Source organism: Uloborus diversus, chromosome 4 (genome assembly GCF_026930045.1).
Source record: "Uloborus diversus isolate 005 chromosome 4, Udiv.v.3.1, whole genome shotgun sequence".
NCBI classification, from domain to species: Eukaryota; Metazoa; Arthropoda; class Arachnida; order Araneae; family Uloboridae; genus Uloborus; species Uloborus diversus.
Window position 1 is genome coordinate 105,475,530 of NC_072734.1, and position 23,151 is coordinate 105,498,680.

The 23,151-nt window shown below is 31.0% G+C and overlaps 1 protein-coding gene across 1 annotated transcript in view; it reads right to left on the reverse strand.

The window, feature by feature from the left end:
* The window catches only part of LOC129221099 (BRO1 domain-containing protein BROX-like), a 30,990-nt gene extending 8,152 nt beyond the window's left edge, over window positions 1-22,838 (reverse strand). The window contains exons 1-6 of the mRNA XM_054855545.1: window positions 22,724-22,838; window positions 18,902-19,105; window positions 16,348-16,443; window positions 11,081-11,153; window positions 10,856-10,961; window positions 9,223-9,312 (exon numbers count right to left, since the gene is read on the reverse strand). Of these exons, the coding sequence (XP_054711520.1) occupies window positions 9,223-9,312; window positions 10,856-10,961; window positions 11,081-11,153; window positions 16,348-16,443; window positions 18,902-19,105; window positions 22,724-22,824 (670 nt within the window). The 5' untranslated portion in view covers window positions 22,825-22,838. The remainder of the gene's footprint in view (window positions 1-9,222; window positions 9,313-10,855; window positions 10,962-11,080; window positions 11,154-16,347; window positions 16,444-18,901; window positions 19,106-22,723) is intronic.
* Between the last annotated feature and the right edge of the window lie 313 nt (window positions 22,839-23,151).

A 23,151-nucleotide genomic window follows, 5' to 3' on the forward strand; every position in this document is an offset into this window, starting at 1 on the left:
ATCACAGTTAAAAAAAAAAAAAACCTTCATTGTATCAGTGATTTTAATTATTTATTTATTTTTTTGTTTCATATGAGGTAAAAAAGACCATATTTTTATAAAACTATGAGAAAAAAGCTATAAACATATTTTTTGTAGGCAAATTTTGACAACACTACTCAGCGCCCATGTGTCGTTGCATTAGGGGTTCTATTAATCTTCTTTTTCACGTTGGAAATTAATTGCCATGTCTACAATCTTATTTTTTTACTGAAATTTAGTTTGCATAGGAAGAGATTAGACCAACAAAGGAACTTTAAACTGCTATAATTGTCTCGTAACATTTTTTTTTAAACTAGGCCTCATACTAATGTAACATCAGTCACAAAATTGTACTAAAGTTTGCATTGCTTAAACAAAAACAAACCCAAGTTTATAAAAAGTCATATTCTCTTCATTTAGGATGATACCTTTAATATCATTCCCTTAAACATTTAGAAATAGTTAAATTTAATTAATTAAAACATATTTAAAATATGTAACATCGGTCACATTTCTCTTTTCGTTAATAAACTTCAAGCAAAATACACAAAAGGCATTGACTGCTGCAGAAAGGCAAAAAAGGAGGCAAGATAAATTAAGAAATAAAGAAAAACAAAATTACAAAAAGTGAAACAAAGTATAAGCTGAAAAGAGCAGATGATTAAAAATAAATAAAAGAATTTAAAAAAAACCTAACATAATTACCAAAGTTAGTTCAGAATAAAACTAAAAAGAGAAATTAGGTGAAGAAGTATAGAGAATAAGAGTAGAACAAATTTGAAGTATTGAAGTCCCCATGTTTAAATTATTTGCTGCATTACCCCTCTTTAAAATAATAAAACCTTGGTAAAATCTGTTCGTCACTAAAAGCACTCTTTGTCATATCTTCACAAAAGAAAACTGCAGCCGTAAAAAAATTTCCAACATAAAATTTGACAAACAGATACTCCTAATTCTTCATGTATTACATTTGAATAAAAGTGCTACATCATCGATACAGAAATATTTCTAAATGTCACAGCTTCAGAGCTATCACCATCCTACTTGCAGTCATGTTGTAAAGAGTTATATTTAAGCATAATTCTTTTTTTTTTTTTTAATTCACAAGCTGCAGCAGGTGTTCAGCAACAACGATTTTTTTTTTTTTTTAAGTGAAGGATGGAATCACTTCCAGCAGAACATGTTCCAAAATTGTTGGCTGCAACTGGAGAACGGGATCTTGGGGAATATGACAAAACAACTGTATCATAAGAAGTTAGAATCATTGGAATTGAAAACTAAGAATATTTAGTAATTGTAAAGATTCAAGCAGAAAAACATTGGAAATAACCTGTCAAGCGGATGAACTTTATCATTCACAAAGTAATAAAAATTGAAGAGAAAGTAATAAAATTTTTAGTAAATGCAAGAGGATTTTTATTTTATGAAATAAAAAAAATATACCTTTTAAAACTATATATAAATATACTTTTCTTGTTATTTAAATACAATTTCACAATTTTAAACAAAACACCTGCTAATTTTATTTTTAAGGAGAAATAATTATAATATCGGCAATTTATTGTAAATGTAACACCAGTCACAAAATCTTTGTATCATCAGTCATGGGTGTTAAATAATTTTTATACTTTCAGTTTTTAAGTTTTTTCAATAGAACGAAGTGTTTTGATCATGTTTAAAATCTCTATATTAATGGGAAAAAATCTGTTTAGATTTTTATAAGTCACTTTTCTCAATGTCTCTTCTGCATAACATCAGTTACACTTTTTCATTCCTCTTAATTTCATACAAAAAAATTTCTGAAGTCTGGAAACAAGTGTGGGGGCAGTGATGTACCATGTCACAATATTTTAGATCAATTTCAGAAGAAACAAAATTTAATTTCAAGACAGTGCTGAATTTATAAGCTAAAAATAGAGTCACATTGTAACATCAGTCACCATATGCAGTTTTCACTATAAAAGATTTATTTTTTTGAGATAGAGTTTTTTTTTTTTTTTTTTGATTGGATTTGTACTGTAAAACAAGTTTATAATTAGATTTAAGATTTGAATCAGTTAAAATAACTAAAAAAATCTTTAAACAGCGAAACTGAGTTCAATTTCGGACATTGACTTGTGCATGGAAAGTGCTAAATAGCATTTTTAGCCCTCCAAAACATCCAAAACCCAAAATATTATCGGAAACTAGGTTAAAAATGGTACAACCTTATGCAATAAAATTGGTGGGTTTTGGAGTTTTATTCAAGTTAGAGATGATCAAAACTGTACTTCTGAAATGCACAAAAATCAACTAATGGTATTCTCTACTAGATCAAATCTTAAACTAATAAATAAAATCAGGCCTTCAGCATTATCAGGGTATGTTAATTAGATAAATTAAAGTGAAGAAAAAATATTAATATTAATATATGAGCTTTTTTTGAATAATATTTAGAATGACTGCTGAAGTTGAGAACTCTCAAATTTGAGGTTGAGCACTTCTATTACTCATCAGACATACAGCGAAATAGCAGTTTCTAGGGGGAATTGGATGCACTTATTAGCTCTTAGAGATGCCAGCTTCATCTTTGCAAGTTTTAATCATGTTCTGAATTACAATTTTACAATTATTTCACAGTGGTTTTTTGGAAGTCCAACCTCAAATCACCACTCAACATGATTGAGTGTTAGATTTATATTTTTATTTTAGTAATATACTTTAACTCGATCATCTGGAATTCTGAAATCAAAAACTCTTTTAATCTTACATTGGTTTACTTTTTTCTTTTGTTAAACAAGCAATATCAATTTAACGTCACAATTATCAGCCAATGTTCTACAGGTGACAAGTTATCCATACAATTATTTCACTTCGAATAATTTTCCCTCGAAGTCCAAAAAAAGAAAAAAAAATACCATGTATTATTTGCAATAAAGTGTACAAAATTGTGTTTAACTAATTTTACTTTGCATATTCTGACAAGTATTTCAATGCATACTTTTGAAAACTTAATTATAGTGACACAGTAGAAAACAACATACGTAGAAGTCTATTTGTAAATGTAAACATTTTTAAGGCCTGAAATCGAGTTTCTGTGGTCTTCTGACCAAAACTTTTTAAGTACTCTCTTTTACCCGGAATTTTAATTTTCGATTTACAGTCTCAAATGAAAGAACACCTAAAACTGGCTGTCCGAAGGCCTCAGAAACTTATCTTAAGTTTTAAACGTGTTAGCACTAACAAAATTTATTTCTGCGTATGGTTTTTTAATTATATTACTGTAACAATAAAAATATTCAATAAATGTCATACAAGTCAGAAAATGCGGAGACGAAATTTTCTAACTTTAACCTTCATAGTTTTATTAACATACAATCCACAGCATATTTTGTTTTTCAACTTTAAACATTAATACATAGTTACAAAATAATCACTTATTAAAATAATTTTATTTTCACCTTTGATCATTTCCTTCAAAGTGAAATGTTGTGATTGGCAAAAAATGAAGTTTCGGAAAACCGCCATAGATGAAATAAATTTCCCATAGGAGGTTTAAGTGTATTAAAAAACCAAAAACATAAATTTGACACCCAGTAACATTTTGCATTGTATCAACGGAAAACTTTTGTCAAAAAAATAAATAAATAAAATAAAAATAAATAAATAAATAAAATAAAACAAGGGTCAAGCAGACAGTAATGAAAATACAGCTTTAGTCTGGCCACCTTTCAACAACAAACATTGGCAAGCAAGCAGTGAAGACAAAACCAAGCAACTGAGTCCAGTAGAGGGAGAAAATGTCTTAGCCCATAAATTAAAATATGGTTCCGAAATTTGTGAGTTAGTGACAATAAATTTATAAAAAAAATAAATAAAGTGGTTGGGACTCACAAAAATCCTGTATATCTGATGACTGACAGAAGAGTCTAACCTCAAAAGTTGAGAGTTCTCAACTTTAGCAGTTGTCCTAAATATTATTTAAAAAAAAAAAAAAAAAAAAAAAAAAAAAAAAAAAAAAAAAAAAAAAGCTCATATATTAATATTAATATTTACTCTTCACTTTAGTGTATCTAATTAACATGCCCTGATGGTGCTAAATGCCTGACTTTATTTATTAGTTTAAGATTTGATCTAGTAGAGAACACCTTTGGTTGATTTTTGTGTATTTCAAAAGTACACTTTTGATCAGCTCTAACTTGAATAAAACTCCTAACTCCACCAATTTTTTTGCATAAGGTTGCACCATTTTTAACCTAGTTTCCAAGAACATATTTGGTTTGGGAAGTTTTGGAGGGCTAAAAATGCTATTTAGCACTTTCTGAGCACAAGTCAATGTCCGAAATTGAACTCAGTTTTGGTGTTTAAAGATTTTTTTTAGTTATTATTACTGATTTAAATCTTAAATCTAATTATAAATTTGACTTTACAGTACAAATCCGATCACAAGAAAAAAAAAAACTTTGTATCTCAAAAAATAAATCTTTTATAGTGAAAAAACTGTGTATTAGGGTGGTCCTTATTTATATGGGGAAATTTTTTTTCGGAATTCAACAAGTGACGCCCCCTAGTTTTGTGACACTATAATGAAAAGTAATCGGTGCAAAATTTGAAATTGATCGGTCAATAATAACACGTGCCCCTAGGACGTTGAACTTTAACACTTTTGATAATTTTCCCACAAATCTTCAAGTTTTTACTTCAGGCCCCGTACATCGTTTCTCCTAAGTTTGAAAAATATTTTTACAGCGAGGCAGCACTAAAATTAATCTTTTTAATTACTTCATATCGTCTAAAGATTTTACATTGAATAAGAATGAAATAGTGCTTTAGAAAATTTACCTTAATCGTATGCTTTTCTCAATGTATCTCGATCGTGTTCATTTTTCCCCCCCGATAGTCTTGTACTGTCTGTAAAATACTAAATTACTTTTGTGACTCATATTTGGTAAATTGATTGTGAAATTCTTCGATTAATTGTGCTCCTCTTTCAGGTGTATCATTCACAACTTTCAGCATTTTAATGATATCTCTTCCCTTTAAATAGCTTCCTTCATTTTGCCATGAATCAGGATCAAATAGGAAAACATCTTTTGGTGTTTGTAACTTATCAAACAATTTTATTGACTTGTAATTGATTCTATAAAGAGGAAGATCTTTACTAAGAAAGTATTCCAAATCAGCTACTGTTATCTGAAATTTTTCATACAGTCATCAGACATGTCTTCCTATTCAGCAAGCATTTTTTTGAAGTAGACTTTTCCTATCTTCAAATTGAATTCCTTCATCCAATACGGACAAAGCTACTAGTTCATCCCCTAAGTACCATAAGTGATTTATGAATTTTTCAATCACTGCTTCTACTGCATGTTTGTCATCATTTTGTACGCTTCAGGTTTTTTAGACACTAGACTTTATAAGATAAATAAATACCTTTGTGCTGAATAGTAAAGTCAAAACAAATAACGTAAGTAGAAGCACAAATTTGTAAATTACCGCAGACACGTGTTTCGGCGTTACAGGGAACGCCTTTTTCAATGCAAAAAATAATGAACTTATGGATGAAAAGACATCCGACTTTTGTCGGATGTCAAGATAAAGTCTTTTGTCGGATGACTTTATATTAATTTAAAAGGCCTGGAATGGATTGCTGCGAAAAACTATATCTTCATACAACATTCAACTGTAAAACAGCATTTACGGGCATTCTCTTCATGTAAGGTCAATTTAAATTGTTTCCTAAATATATAAATATTCAAACAATAAATTCCTTTTGCCACCCATCTGGCTCACAGATAAGCTCCAAGTTGCCGAAAACATATCCCTGTAGGAGGGAGGACTTCACCAAGAAATATTATTACACGTTATGAGAATTCTCTGTAATATTTCTTAATTCCACTTTCTACGAACAATAATATGTCATCAAATTCTTCTTTTAGAATTTAAGTGGTATGTGTACTTTTTGAATTTTGAAGCGCTTAAATAATGGAATACCGAGTCTAGAACTAAGAAAGGCAAGAACTTCTTCAAAGACACTCTGCAGTACGATTTCAAGTGCGTGATGATAACAATACAAATGCAATATATCACCGTTCAGCTTTTACTCTAAAAAATTACATGCACAATTTATACGGCCGGTATTGTAAGCCGCTGTATAAAACACTACAGCTTGAACAGTTAGCAATAAAGAGCAATCATCTAAGATATCATTTACAACTGAAGAAATCTCAGAAATGCTGAGTAGCTGTTCAACATTGGAACCTGAAGCTATCATGGTAAGCCTATCGGCATTTTTTTTTTTTTCAGTTACATCTGGATGTAGCTTTGTATCCCAGGGAATAACTAAAAAATCTAAATTTAAATTCATGAAATCTGATTTTACCTCTCGAAGATTTTCTCTTGCTCTCTTAAGGGATGTACGATTGATCATAAGTTTATTTGGATTTAAATTTACTGCATCTACATAGGCTGTTAATAAATGAGCAGCATCTTTGTCCCTAATATGGCATTTGTCTAACACTGATGAAATGCGAGCAGATATCAATAGTTGTCAAACTTTTTTGCGTTGTGGTAGACCAGAAAAAGAAAAAAGGTTCAACAGGTTAGGATAAATACCCATTTCGGTTTCTAAATCTTGTGAATTGCAAGAGGAATTTGATGATTATAAAGGATTATGTACTGAAATAGAAGACAGTTTAAAGTATAGATTTTTACATTATTCCAATCTGGAATTTTTTTTTTAATTTATATTTTGGATATGGAAAATAGAGTTGATTTTTATGGTAGGGTAATCGAGGATTTTTCAAAATTTAAATTATAAGAATGCATAAACATTTAAGTATATAACTAAAGAATAGCGAATTAAAATATAATTGTCATTAATTATATATATATCACGGAAACCTAGTGACCCTATTTGCTACACCTATTACATACACAGACAATTTTCTAAATCAACACCCCCAAAGCCTGCAGGAGGCAATTTGTTACTGTCAAAAATCATTCATTAATGGCCTTTAGAATCCCTTGTGTCCATCTTGGTGGAAAGAAATGTTCCTCTGCCGCTCGGTTTGAAACGAGCGCGAATAGCGGTATGTCTGTCCCAAGGCCATTGGTGTACATGTACCCTATGTAATATGTAAAATTTTACAGAATAAAAGTGAGAGAATGGTTGGTCTGGAAGTAGCAACATCTGTTGAGGTTCAAAATTACTTTAAATATGAAATCTAGGAATATTTTTACATAAAAATGAGAAAATCCGCATTTTTTTCTTTGAAACTCAAAAAAGGGGGCCCTAGGGGTACGTGTTAATATTCATGGATTGACTTAAAATTTTGCGTGGATCATTTATTTGTATGATGGAACAAATTGAGGGGGCGTCGTGTAAAATATCTACAACTTCAAAAATAAGGACCACCCTACTGTGTATGTATGTACACTTGCTGGATACGGAATTTTTGCTAAACGACAAGTTTTTGGGAAATTTTTTAAGTGCTGGCATTTACAAAGTAATTGTCATAGAAAGATTAAAAAATTCAGTTATTCTTATATCCATGTATAGAATAGCCTCAAGAAGTTTCATCAAGATCTGAGAACCTCGGGTGTCCTCCCCTGGATGATTTGAAATGGAATGACCCTTTTGTGAAGTGGCCACAAAGCAGACCCAATTCGCTCCTGAATCAACCCGTTTTTGCTAGTTTCGAAAAAATCTCATTTAAATAGTGCAGTGGTTGGAAAAACTACATTTTTTTGTAGTGAACTACAACTACTTTCTTACAAATGTAGTTAACTACAACTACTTTTTTTAATGTAGCTATCACAAATTACTTTTGAAATATAGTTGCCACTTCGCTACTTTTTAAAAAATATGTAATTAAACAGAATATAAACTAGAGTGTCCCACAAAAAATGAAAGTTGATTTTTCAAGTAACATACCCTCTTATATCAAAACAATTGGGGGAAAAGTTTTATATAATTTGAACTTTGCTGACTTGCCTCTGAAAGTGTAAACCAGCACTTGTATGCAGGCCAAATAGAAAAAAAAAAAAAAACTTTTTATAAAACTCGAAAAATCTGTTCATAAAACGTTGCCCCTAAATCCCACATGTACCACCGCTATCTACCTACTTTACTGTTTTTATTTAACAGCTTGATAGTTTCGTAAAATGTACCAAACATTTTTAACAAATATTTATTGAAAAAAATCAATTTTTTGAAGAAATAGTTGCTATTTCACCATTTCACTTTGCCCTCCATTACCCTACTTGTGCAAAATTTGGCCCAGTGAAATTCGTTTGAACCTTGATTTAAGTTTATTTAAAAGTAGCTTCTCGAAATCGCTACAAACTAGCAAACTACTATTTATTTTGTATCGAATTACTCACTATACTACTTTCTTTTTAAAAGCAGTGCGCTACTCTACAAACTACTAAAAAAAATAGCTACTACAGTAGCGTCACTACTTGTAGAGCGCTACTTCCAACCACTGAAATAGTGAAACTTTTCAATATTTTTTTATGGCAAAATCTTTCTTTTAATGAGCTCCTGGCAAGTTAAAGTAGCTCTTAAGGATTTCAGCACTAGGGACAGGAAATCTCAGGGAAGAAGATACTCTCTTACATTTCAATTGTAATTTACTCTCTTTTTTCATCCTTCTGTTTTCTTTTTTAAAGAACTAGGGTAACCACACCAGTAACAGACATACTTAAGACATCGCTGACAAATTAACTCGGCTGATTCTGGCAAATAAAGGAATTCTTCAACTTTCTGAGCCTTCTAATGCATTTAGACTTTTTAAAATAGTTTTCTCTCATGCAACTACATCTCATCTAACGTTTGGTTGCATCTGGATCCTCTGAATTAGTTACACTCTTTTAATTTAATAAAATATAAATCCAACAAAAAATAAAATATGTCTCATTACTGATAGAATTTGTCATGGAAATATGTGTACCATTCATAGTATAGTTTTTGATGAGTTTGAATTTATGAACTTTTTCCTTGTTCACAAGGGGTTTGTAAAATCAAGTCTTAACTGTACAATTAAGCAGTGGTCTCTTTGTAAGTCATTACAAAAAAAAAGCAAAGCAATTTAAATAATTCTTTTTCAGTTTAGAAACATATCTACCTTCAGAATATTACTTTAATAAAACATACCAAATAATCAAATCATAAAAAGCAAAACACAAAGGAAGATTTACATGAAAAGTTAATTACTTTACCTCCGGAACTATACATTCTGGAAGTTTCATTCGCTAACGCTGAGATAAGGCTTGGAGCATGTTTCAATTCAATGGCTCGAGCGATAGTTACTAAAACACATAAAGATCGATTAAGAACCACAGTAAGAAAATTATAAAAACATTATATAGCTTTCCAAAGGTTTTGAACAACATTTATATTTACCATGGATGCCATTTTTTTTAAAAAAAATAAGGCTGAAAAAATTCAGTCATAGAACTTGCATATTGTCTACATGCCAAGGACTACAATTAAGGGTGTGAAGAGGAAAATACTACTGAAATAATTTCTAAGATCCTCTTTTTGAAAACTCCTGGCAGGTGAGCATATGTCTAACATGTTGCAATATCGATAACTCTTAAATAGGACATTATTAAACTATTATTATACATACTGCCGTGTGCAGGTAAACGACAGTATCTGCAGAAATGAGTTTTCGAGATATTTGAAGAAATGTGTGGTGGATTCAATACTAACAATAGGAAAATGTTGGAATTAGACGTTTTTTAAAGCCGAAACCAAATAAACAAGCTTGTACAATACAGATAACGTACAAGAGATGACAAAAAGGCAAAATGAAAAATTTGCAGTTGCTGTCCTTTATCTGCACATGGCAATATAGTCTAGCTTGTTGCAAAGTTGAAAGGGCGAAATAAAAATTTTGTTATGGCTGTAATTTCATCATGAAAAGTTAAATTATACATAGTAAAGTGTGAAAGAGCTATAAATTCGCTATAAACAAGCATTACTATATTGATATTTACAAATCCTACTTTATAAATATGTTATTGTAAATAATCAAATCATAGCTATTGTCACATTAAAGCAACAGTAGGATATCTTACTGTTGCTCCGAGGCAACAATATGACAACAAAAAGAAAAATTTCTTTTAACATTTTATATTTTAAGTTCATTTTCAAAGCTTTGACAGATTCAATCGAAAGACAAATTTTAATTTTTAAGCCAAATTTATTTGAAGACTTTGTTTTTTCTGAGCATAATGATTCAAATACTATTGGTATCAATACATATCCCCCCCCCCTGTACTTTTAATAATGCGGCTAAAAAGGAGAGAAACTAGTCAAGAAAAGAAATTTGAGATTTTGATAACTTTTTTCACAGGGTAAAACAGTATTATAATTAGAAACATTTTGTTGAATACAGGTTAAGAAAATCTTGAAAAATAAGGATTAATAGTCCATTTTGTTTATTACAGCATGTATTAAAATCAGTGGTTGAAAGTAGTGCACTAAAAGTAATTTTTTCAACCACTGATTAAAATACATCAGCTTTATTTTATTTCTGAAGAATAACCATTAATATTGCAAAATTAAAAAAAACTAATCAGCTCTAAAGTGTTGCTGTATTACATACACAGAGAGACAGGCAGAGAGGGATCTATGTAGCTTTGTTAATTGAAGCTGCAGAATTACAAATGAAACACACTTCCGTTTAGAACATCATATTCTAAAACTGCGAAATCAAATGAAAAAAAAAATTCTTTTAATAGTTTTAATCAATGATCTTTTATTAGTTTAAAAAAAAAATCACTTTATTTAAATCCTGATTCAAGCGAACAAACTCAAGCTTTAAGTACTAGTACTCATTAATACCTTCTTGAGCTTCAGCTGTGCACTGACTTATGTATGCATTCACAATGCTAGAATCTAAATCGGATCCAGGCACGGGTTTCTGAAGCAAGTTTCCTACATATTTTTCCTAAAATAAAATTTACAAAAATAATGTTATTACTATTGTAACAAATATAATTTTGCATTAATTTTTATGGCACAAAAGAAAAAATAAAATAAATAAATAAATAAAGAGAAATATCTTACTTGCATAGCGGAAAAGTATCCAGCTGCCTTGCGTAAGCACTTATGAACTTCTTTTGCTTCATCCATATTGATCCTAATAAAAGTTTCAAAGTATTATTTATTTATTTATATTTTGACAATAAGTCACAAAAAATAGAATATTACATCATTAAAAGTTAAGAATTGAACAGGTGTGTTAACTTAAGTGTCTAAAAAACAGGTATGAAAGCGCCAGCTTGGAAAGAAGTCGAACTTCAAGTGAATAGAAAATTATCACAATAAGAATGAGCGTAGGTGGATACATATCAGAATGCTGTTAGGTGTGTTTAAAAAAATCTGACAAATTAAAAACTACCAATAAGTTAATGACTAATATCAAGAGAAAATAAATAAATTACTTGAATAAATAGTAAAACAAACAATATTTTAGGTTGTATGCGGTAAAGTAACTTTTAACTTCAAAAAATAATTATTGTACTTAAATAAGATGCAAAGGATTGGATTCTTACACATGGCATGTATTTTTGCCAATACTGCCATGCTAAGCACAGAACTTGTATCTGCATATTTTATCAAAATTGAGTTATTGTCATCGGGTGGTCATTAGCAGTTTAGTTGACCTAAATCTCTAAAAAAGTTTTTTTTTTTTCAATTTGTGGATGCGAAATATTAAGAAAAGCTTCGGGAATAAAGTTGTAACTGCACATTTTGCATAGTTGGATAAGGTTTATGCTTGGGTTTATCAATTGATCAAACAAATCTAAAGAAGTTCTTCTGCCCTTATATAGAAGTTTGGTAAGACCTCATTTGGAGTACGCTGTTCAGTTTTGGTCTCCTTATCTTAAGCAAGATATTAATGTATTGGAAAGGGTTCAAAGGCGGGCTACAAGGCTAATAAATGGACTTTCTCATTTAGACTACGATTCCAGGCTTAGAAGGCTAAAAATGTAGTCTTGAGCAAAGAAGAGACCGAGGGGACATGATTCCGTTGTTTAAATTTATTAAAATGAAAGATGTTACGGGGCTAAAGTTCAGCACTGAAAACAGGACAAGGGGTCATTGTTTTAAGCTATTTAAATCTCAGGCTAACATGGATGTTAGGAAAAATTATTATTTTAGCAGGGTAGTGGAACCTTGGAACAGCTTACCAGAAGAGGTGGTAATGAGCAAGGGAGTAGATAGTTTTAAGAGGGTCATTGATCTTCACTAGGGATTGTAAATTGACTAGGACCAGCTTAGTTGGGCCCAGAGTCTGTTGCTGGTCGTCATTTTTGTATTTGTATTTGTATTTGATATTTTAAATGCAAGAGACAAATATTAAGCCTTTAAAGTGCTATATGCAGCAGTTACCCCCTTTTTTCTTTAGTAATTATGTAGATATGACTTTTATACCTTAATGTAGTACTAAAATTTAGGTTACCTATTAATTGAATAGTTGATAAAGGTCTATAATAAAAACTAATGCTACCTAGCATAAAGGTTTATGTAAATATTTAGATCCGATTCTTTTCAACAAAAAAAAAAAAAAAAGCATTTCATTCTACAGTCAATTATATTCTTGTCTATGTAATATCTGCTGCTAAAACTATCTTCACGCTCAGTAAATAAATCAAGATTATGAAATATTATTGCCTAATGAAAATTCATATAAAATTTCAACTTATTTTATTTATCCTTTTTTGTTTTAAAATTATGAAGTATCATCTGCTGTCAAAACTAACTAACATGCTCAGTTAATGAATATAGAGAACTGAAATATATTATGGTTTACGCAGTTCTCCTGAAATTTTGAGAATGGTATTTATTTTTCAGAATACACATTCTGTTCTATTATTTACAAGTTAAAGCGACAGCTAAATCTTATAGACCAAAAAAGATGTTTTCAAGCTCGTTTTACTAAGCTATTTTTGTCGTATCTGTGCTAATACCCCTAAACATGACAAGTAATAGTCACTTACGGTGAAATTAACCTAGTATATGAAAACGTTATTGAAGAGAGAATTTTTCGTAACTGCATTCATTAACTTTAAATCAAAGTTTTTACAAAAATACTCACTTGCGTGGGTTACATAAATCATTTATGAAACGATTACCAGGAGTTGAATTTTAAGATAAATCAAATCAAAGAAACGAGTTGTAACTTTAATCATGAATTTTTCATTTTGAGCACCACTGCAGATACAATTTTTGCACTTAGCATGGCAGAATACTTTTGTTCAACTTTTCAGGTTTCCAAAACATGGTTTCAATTTTACTTTTGTGACAGAAATTATAAAATTCATTTTAACTATGGCAAGATCTTTTTTTTTAAATGTACATGAAAAGTTGTTTAAAAAGAGGATTTCTGTGAAAATAAGTGTAAAACTCATGCATGATAAGTAGATAACAGCCTCTTGGTCCATCTTCACTACAACATCATGGTCGACGATAGTGTTCCTTTTGATGACATTAAAAACGTGATTTGTGAATGTCTTAACACACACTGCAACGGACCAGGAATCTAGAAACACTAAATAAATTGCATTCGATTCAACCGTCGGCTTAAGGTTTCAAACCATTACAATTTATCAGGAGAGAACAAGTTTTATTAACTCGTCTTTGCATTGGTCATACCAAGTTCACCCATAATAAATACCTCTTATGCTGTGAACCAGCTCCAACTTGTATTAAATGTAACGTCAACCTGACAGTGGTGCATATTTTATGCAACTGCCCAAATTTTAATCAAATACGTTTTAAATATTTTAATGATTTTAATCCATCTTTGAAAGACTTTTAATTTAGTGTTTGTCTCACTATTATGTGATTTTGTCCTTTCATTATTTTTCAAGATATTGTTTCATCCATTTTTCCTTATATGTTTTTAATGTTTATATGTTTTTAAGACTGTCCTTTTTTAAAACTAGTACTTGGACGTTTATGCTTTTTACTTCAAAATATGCTTACTTTTACTTTTTGACTTATTCTTAAATGAAAAATAAATAGTAAATAATAAAAAATTGTTTGGCGCAGTATAGCCCTCTAGGGCTCTTGCGTCATAAAAATCCAATAAACCAATGAACCAACCATCTTCGTTACTGCTTGTGGCTTTGAGACTCACTCAAATACAAATACAAAAGTGACGACCAGCAACAGGCTCTGGGCCCAGCTAGACTGGTCCTAGTCAATTTACAATAACCAGTGAAGATCAATGGCCCTCTTAAAACTGTCTACTCCTTTGCTCATTACCACCTCTTCCGGTAAGCTGTTCCAAGGTTCCACTACCCTGCTAAAATAATAATTTTTCCTAATATCCATGTTAGCCTGAGATTTAAATAGCTTAAAACAATGACCCCTTGTCCTGTTTTCAGTGCTAAACTTTAGCCCCGTAACATCTTTGGTTTTAATAAATTTAAACAGCTGAATCATGTCCCCTCGGTCTCTTCTTTGTTCATGACTGTACATTTTTAGCCTTCTAAGCCTGGAATCATAATCTAAGTGAGAAAGTCCACTTATTAGCCATGTAGCCCGCCTTTGAACCCTTTCCAATACATTAATGTCTTTCTTAAGATAAGGAGACCAAAACTGAACAGCATACTCCAAATGGGGTTTTACCAAACTTCTATATAAGGGCAGAACTTCTTTAGATTTATTTGAAATAGATCTATTGATAAACCCAAGCATCTTATTGGCTTTGTTGCTAGCAATGCTGCACTGTTGGCTAAACTTTAAATCCTGACTTATTAGGACCCCCAGATCAGTAACTTTGTCTGCCTGACTAATGACTGAACCTTGCAAATAATAACTTGTAATAATAACATGCCCTAAATGTAGCACTTGACATTTCCCAACATTAACAGCCATACCCCATTTATCAGCCCACTTCGTAATATGATCTAGATCCTCTTGCAGCTGATTTGCTTGTTCTTCATTTTCTACAGTCCCCATAACTTTGACATCATCAGCAAAACAATTCATGTTCCCAGAAATATTTTTGTGAATATCGTTCATAAAGACAATGGACAAAACAGGCCCTAACACTGATCCTTGAGGAACCCCGCTTAAGACCTCACTCCAATTAGAATAATTTTGCCTTACAACTACTCTTTGTTTCCTTCCGGTCAGCCAATTTTGTACCCAAATGAAAGTTTTCCCTCCTATTCCTATATCAGCTAATTTGCTAAGTAGAGCAACATGCGGTACCTTATCGAAAGCTTTTTGAAAATTAATGTAAACAACATCTACAGGCTTCTTATTGTCCAAAGCCATGGTAACTTTGTCATAGAAATGTAATAAATTAGTTGCACAAGATTTACCTTTCCTGAAACCGTACTGAAAACTAGTCAATAGATTATTAGTCTCTAGAAAATTTACTATCTTAATTTTCATCAATGTTTCAAAACTTTTGCAAACCACCGAAGTTAGACTCACAGGTCTATAATTTCCCGCACTCCCTTTAGACCCTTTCTTGAAGAGCGGTGTAATGTTAGCCAGCTTCCAGTCCTCTGGCACTGTCCCCGAATTATAAGAAGCATTGAAAATGTTTGCGATTACATCTGCTAATTCCTCTGCACATTCAACTAAAATTTTCGGATAAATATTATCTGGCCCTGGAGCCTTAGTCCCTTTAATTTTTTTCAAATGAAGTAAAACGTCATCCCTGGAAAATACAAAGTCCTCAGGCTGTACTATAGCTTGTGTCTTGTTGGTGTCAACTGTTGAGATACAGTTATCGTTAAAAACACTCGAAAAAAAGTTATTAAGAACATTAGCAATATCACTATCGTCCTGAATTAAAATTCCGTGCTCATCAACCAGTGGCCCAATATGACTATTTCGAACTTTCCCCGAATTAGCGTATGCAAAAAACCTCTTGGGATTCCTGTTTATGTTATCTGCCAATCTTTGCTCCAACTCTCTTTTCTGAATCCGTACCAAATACTTAAAATTACGCCTTGCCTTACAATATTGGAGCCTATCTGCACTGTGACCTGTTTCTCTAAACCTATGAAAAGCAGCTTGCTTGTAATTTAGAGCGTCTCGATTGACAACTAACTTGTTTACACTGAAAAAAAGGTTCCCAGTAACCCTAAAACACTCGTTTGAAATTAAGTTGAAATTTTTTGCATCATAATATAGTTCTCTTATGTTCAGTTTTTCAAAATATCAAACGGTCAATTTAGATTGCACAATGGAATTTTGAAGGAAATAAATAATAATAATAATAATTAATTTTGAAAACTTGTGTCACATTCAAAAATTTCTAATTTACAGGTACAGGTATGGATAAATTTAGTAGTAACACTTACTCATCTTTGCCAGCTATCATTGCAGCATGCTTCATGAACCAAATTCCAACATTCTGGCAAATGGATACCAGTTCAAAGACAGCATCCTGTTGAGCCCTTTAATTAATTTAAAACAATTAAACTCTTGCTTCAAACGAAACCAGGAATGTTAAAATACATATGAAACAATCATACGTTTTAAACATCATTGCTTTGTCCCAAAACAGTTAGGAGCATTGCTCAAGTTTTAAAACTCCCATAAATGCCAAAATAATAATAATAATAATTTATAAATAAACAAACAAATAAAGAACAGGCTTCGTACTCAATTTCCCAAATAAAATGAAGGAGTTTTGAGGGAGAAAAATGAGATTTTGAAGGAGTACTAATAGGCTGCCCGTAAATGTCTCACTTTTTTTTTCTTCAAATGTTTGACCCCTTCCTTCTTTGTCACAAAGTGTCACACTAGATCTTACTCCTCCTCTTGTCACATGTCATATTTTTTATAAACATACTGTTATAATAACTGCATGATGTTACTTTTTGTCACCCTCTCTCTTCCCCTTGTCACAATGTCATGAACCCCTCCACCCTCTCAAGGCATGACATCACTTTGTGGACGTTACAATATCATAACCTAAAACATTTGCTAAACAATTGTTTTTTTAACACAATCACTTAACCTAGTACATTTGCTTATGTATTTCTAAATATTTAGATAATAATTCGAAAAACTGACTTTGCAGATGAGAGTGTGGTGGAGAGAAAAGCACAGCCAAGCACCATTAAAGCATGGTTTACTTTATTTATGATATGTTTCAGTCATCTAATAATATTTCCACCTTCAACTTTTATAACTTCTATGGCCAATTTGTAAATCACATCTTTATGAAAAAATAAATATACGAAATTACTACATTAAAATTGCCCTTGTGATGAAGGTAAGTTGTGTCAACCGAAGTATTTTAAGTTACTGTCATAGAAGAAGACTATGTAGTCTTGAAATAAAAAAGAAGGAGTTTTGAAGGAGTTCAAACCAAAATGAAGGAGTTTGACGGGCCCTTCAAAAAATTTCCTAAATGAAGGATGTATTGGAGAGTTTTGAAGGCGTGTACGAACCCTGAAGAAAAATAATGGTTTCAAGATTTATTAATAATAAGGATTTGTTTCATAGGTTTTGAATTTTTTTCTGAGCCCTACACAAGATATTTCATAGCGTTCTGACTCAGTAGTTAAATACCAATATGGTTTTCAGTCAAAATATTTTTAAACCATATCATACCTCCAGTCTCCAGAAAATGCTGAACTTTCCAGGATTGTTGCACAACAAGCAACAATTTTATTAGCAATTTTGAAAATTCAATGCCTGAGCCGTCAAAGCTCAGTTGGCAGAACGGTGGACTGTAGCTTGTAAAACAGAAACAGATTCAATGCCATCATTTTAACAACATTGTTACCTTTACTGTGACACATGACAACAAATCAGAGATGTAAAGCTAAATTTTTAAAACAACGATATTTTATGCCATTTCAACGAAATTTATTCAGGTTGCTCATTATGAGAAAACCCAACTCATTGAAAAGTGATGGCTGAAAGAGTACTAAAACATTTAATTGAGTTTATACCATTCAAAAAGTTCAGGTTTTCTATTCTGAACATGTCAGCTGCCACATCACTGCTTACAGACAAAGAAATTTTGTTCAGATTATGTCAGTCATGGGTGACAGACAGTAAACCTTTTGTTCAGGATACAGGTCTCATTGGACTGACAGTATAAACATGTAATGTGAAACTAAAAAGCTACATTGTTTGCAATTTCACAATCATATCATAAGTGTATTAAAATATTTGAAACAGTCTGAAAAAAGAAAAAAAAAGTTGTATTTTAATATGCACTGCATACATTGCCTAATTTGGATTATTTCTTCACAAAAGCACAAGGCAGCTAAAGTTTCAAATAATTTCATACATCAGTTTTTTTTAAACATACAACAATGATAGAAATCATTTATGAAACATCTAAATTCAATGTAATAAATATATTAAAAATTTTAAATAGATAGATATTAGAACATAGAATAACAGTTTAGTGCACAGAGCATATTTGATTTTTAAAAAAATAATAGAAGGTTAGAAAATGCTAAAAAAAATATTTTGCTCCCATTAAAAAATGGATTGAAGATATTTTTAGAAGGGTATTTTAATTTGGGGTGGGGGAGGAAATACTGGAAAAAAATGGAATAAAGAAAGAAAAAGCATAAAACAATGTGGATTGATAAGATAAATAAAATTGAAAACAGAAAAAATGCAAATTAACTCAAGCTTTGGAATGCTTGGATGGAGTGAAAAATATTATTCTAATTTTTGATTTAACTCTGTGGAATCTTTATTTTCTTTGTCAGATGCGCTAATTAGAAAAGTAGCACATCAACGGAATATGCAAAAACCTGCAGAAATATATGCATCCAAATTACTCAACCTGAATTGCCTGCTCTTACTAAAAGATAAGACAAAGGTTGATTATACCAATTAAAATCAAAAAGAGATTGGATTGAAACATTTAATTTTACTTACAAAGGCGTATTCCCCATAAGAGATTGTGTCCATCGAAATCTTGCAGAATACCGTAATTTACTCTCTCCACCTTTTTCGTCAGGAGCAACAATTAAGCCATGGAGGAAACTCAAATATCTTTCAAATGCCGTTGTCAATGTCGCAGCATCATTATTTGGATCGCTCAACAAATCCAGCAGTCTATTCCTGCTTTGTCTTATTTCACTACAAACGAAAATACAGAAAATAAACTAAAGAATTAATGAATAAAAAAGTATATCAAAGGCTCTGTATGTAGTCCAAAGACTTAAATCCTTATCCTACATGGTTGGGGAAGGGAGGGAGATGTAAAAATTTTTAGGGAGGCTAGATTACGGTTTAAAGGTGGGAAAACATGTATGATGCTACAATGAAAATAATCAAATTGGTAGCAATATTTAGTAAAAAATATGGGGTACATAGTGTTATAAATTCAGGTGTCTAGCAGTTTACTGATCATGAAGTCCCTACAAAATAACACAATTCAAATTCATAAAGTTCATCAGTCTTATGCATTTGTTTTCAACATGCCATTAGCAGACACACATGTCAAACTTGTAGCACCTTCCCTTTTTGCTAAGGGGGCAGGGCTGCAGAGATATTTTCTGAAAAGTGAGTTTGGATGTGAGGGGGCAGGTGTCCTCCTCTTGCCTCCGTGCAAGAGCCGCCTAGCGTCCACTTTAGGAACGAGCTGTATTCCAAAGCTCTGTCTCAAACAAAAAAGAAATGAATCTCTGCTAGCAGCTACTAACATATGGGCAGTTCTCAAAAGGTGGGAACAAAAAGTTAACTTTGAGCAATTTCAAAAATTTTCGAATTTGACATCAATTTTGATTTTATTCTATAGTATGCATACCTAGAACACAATATATGAACATGAAAAGACAGCAGGTATTTGTAAAAATTGTTAATTAGCAAATTAAATCAGCAATCTGTAGGTAACAGATTTTGGACATTGTTTTCCTGTAGGTAACGGATTTTGGACATCATCATAACGTAAGTTTCACCATTTTTGACAATTGTTAATCTGATTTTTAACTTTTCCAATGAAAATTTTATTTACTACTTTTTAAATTTTGCAATTAAATAATAAAGAGGATATTAATGAAATACTTGAATGGCTATACATGCTGCTCCTTACATTTAATAAAGTTTTGGAATGATTTTGAAGAAATTGATGCAAAGTTAAAAAAAAAGCTTCAAATTAAAAATAATACAATTGTAAAAAGTGACATCAGTTTTAATAATGAATATTTTTTCTAATGTCATAAGAATTAAAATGATGTCTAAAAAAATTATTGAAGAAAGAAATTCGTATTTCTATTTGGAGATCGTTAAATTATGTTTCTAAAAGAAAGAAGAGAAAAAGAATTCTAAAATAATAAAAGCGGGGAAAAAAAAAAAAAAAATTGCTAGCGCAGGTGATAAAGTCGCCAAAACTGGTACAGCTGACGATACACTACATTTGTCAAATTGGAATTCCCCTCTGGTAAACCTTTAGCTTATCGTATACTGTGTTGTCGCCAACGGAGGTTTGCTTGGCGATTTTAGCGCAAAATGGCTTTCGGTTCGATCATAAGCAGCCATGTTTCTACTGTAATTTATGTATTGTTCAATGTGTAACATATTAATTATGCAGAATACCAATGGATTAAAGAAGATAACATTATAATAACGTTTTTTATTGAGGTTAGAAGACAGTAGATCATCAAAAATTATGAATAAATGGACAGAATTATCGGCGTCAAGATCGTAACGCCATTTGGACATCTCACATGTACGTTTAAAAAAAATTATTTTTCTTCTAAGATACTGCATAAAAGCTTATGAAAACACTTTTAAACAATTAAAAATTGATTCCGAGGCTCGATAAACACCTTTAAAATGAAAACATCATATACTTAGTTCTCAAAAAATTGCATTGTAAAGATCGTAAATTTTGGACATGCATCAAATTTCAAACTTACTATTTTCTAAAATCGTTTACAAAGTGAATAATCTGTCTTTACTTTTGTTATTTGTGTAAAATATTAACAAAAAATTATTCAGTGTAAGATTCATACCTTTAAATTTTTTTTGAAACGTATGGAAATAATTTTAAAAAATTTTTCTTTAATGGTACATTTGCTCAGTTAACGTTTTGGTATGTCCAAAATTGCGCCTTTTAGCAAAGAAAATATTTTTTTAAGGGCATTTAAAAAGCATTTTTTCCATAATTTATGTCAATTCTTGTCTCTATACAGTATTATAATTTAACTCAAAAATTTTTGAGTTAATTAAAATGAAAGTTCTTTGGTGTTGAAGCTTCAAAGTTGAGGTCTGTGTTTGCTCCCACCTTTTGAGAACTGCCCATATAGAAACTATACATTGCTTTATGCAATTTTTATGACATGAATGAAAAGAGAAAAAAAAAAAAAAAAAAAACACTTAAATTCAGAGTCTGCTTGTATAATTGGAATGATTAATTTGTGACCAAAGTTTAACACTTATTTATTTAGCATGAAGGAAATTACAAATGAAGTAGAAAAATTGCAATGTATTCATATTTTAGAGACTAGTTTCAGAAATTTTGAACAGAATTCAAGTGCAGAGACAAAACTGAAAAGAGTGTGATATGTGTCAGAACAAGCAAAAAGGAAAATTAAAAAATTAAATTTTGCTCACATGTGTAAAGTATAAATAAGCTTTATGATTACTCTGCACCCATTATTACTTGCTTTTTTAAAAAATTTAACAGTAAGTTTGCTGCATAAAGATAGTTCACTTTTTCAAGTGGGCACAAAAAAATCTTCATGGAGTGATGCACTGAGAAATATAATTGATGCTCTAGTTTCTAAAAAACTAAATTCAAATGCTAAAGTAGTTTTTGAAAAAAAATTTTAAATAAGTGAACTAAATTTAAAACAAAGAGTTAGGTTATTTTGCAGCAATTCACAAAAAGCAAGTGGAAGAACACAATACAAACTGTTTTTGATTAAGGGACCTATTACTTATTTAATGCCGAAATTACCAATAACTTTTAAGTTTGAAAATGCTAAGAATTTACTTCAATGAAAAATACAATAATGGCAAGTTTTATTCAACAGAAAAAAAAAAATCACAAAGTTAGAAGGTTGGTGGTTGTAAACATCCTGAGAAAGCAGCAACTAACATTATTCAAGACACACATTATTCAAAGCACTTGATCTAACTAAGAACTCTTTCTATTATCTTGATCCTACATTTTATCTGACAGGATGTGACAGAATCCTAGAGAGAACAATTTCAAAATAAATAAACATCACCTACTCTAGGAGGAACTTTAAAAGGATATTGATGCAAATAAAAGCAAGTAAATATTTTCTTACACGCAAAGAAAATTAGTCACTATAGTGACTTGGGACATAACTCCATGAAGAACAATGAAAATCATTAGAATTAAAATTTTATGCTAGCCACTACATTAAGAAAAATAATTTAACTGATCTGAAGCTTAATATTTCTAATTACAGCTTTTACAACTTCGCTTAAACTTAAGACACTGTTGTTATGCTTCTAAAAATTAATTTAGAAGACAACGCACAAGTGTCAAAGAGAACAGTTTTTTTTTTTTTTTTTTTTTTTTTGAGAAATTTTTGAATAAGTCAGATACTCGATCCAAAAATAAAGAATTATTATTCACGAATTCTTAAAACAATACACAAACAGATCAAAATAAATAATAAAACAGATAGATGAACAAAACTTGTATTGCGAAATACATTGAGAACAAGATTTCTCTCAGAATGAAAAATAAATAACATCTAAGTTTTGCATTTTACTGACCTGCAAACTTGAACTGCTTGCGAATCACTGACAATTAATTTCAATTCAAAGTTTACTTGACTTGTCGCCTTTAATGGGTTTCTGTGAAACCAATATGCCATAATTGTTATGTTGTTCTGTCCACAACTACATAAAGTGTTGGAGTTAAATGATAAACAGTGAATTGTGTGTGTGTGTGTGTGATTTGTGAACGATCACAACATGCGTGGGTAAATGGGGTGAGCAGAGAGTGAGCTACCTTTCGTGAGTAGTGAGTCAACTCATCCAGAAGAATTAACCACAGATCGAGCAAGGCCAAACTCTAATCAGCTCTTATTTGCGTGACATCATTACGGGTGTATGGAGAGCAGCAGTCAGCTGCTTTTTGATGGCGGATAAGAAACTTCGGATTCACCGTATTAGCTGTATGTAATTGCGAGTGCGAAGTT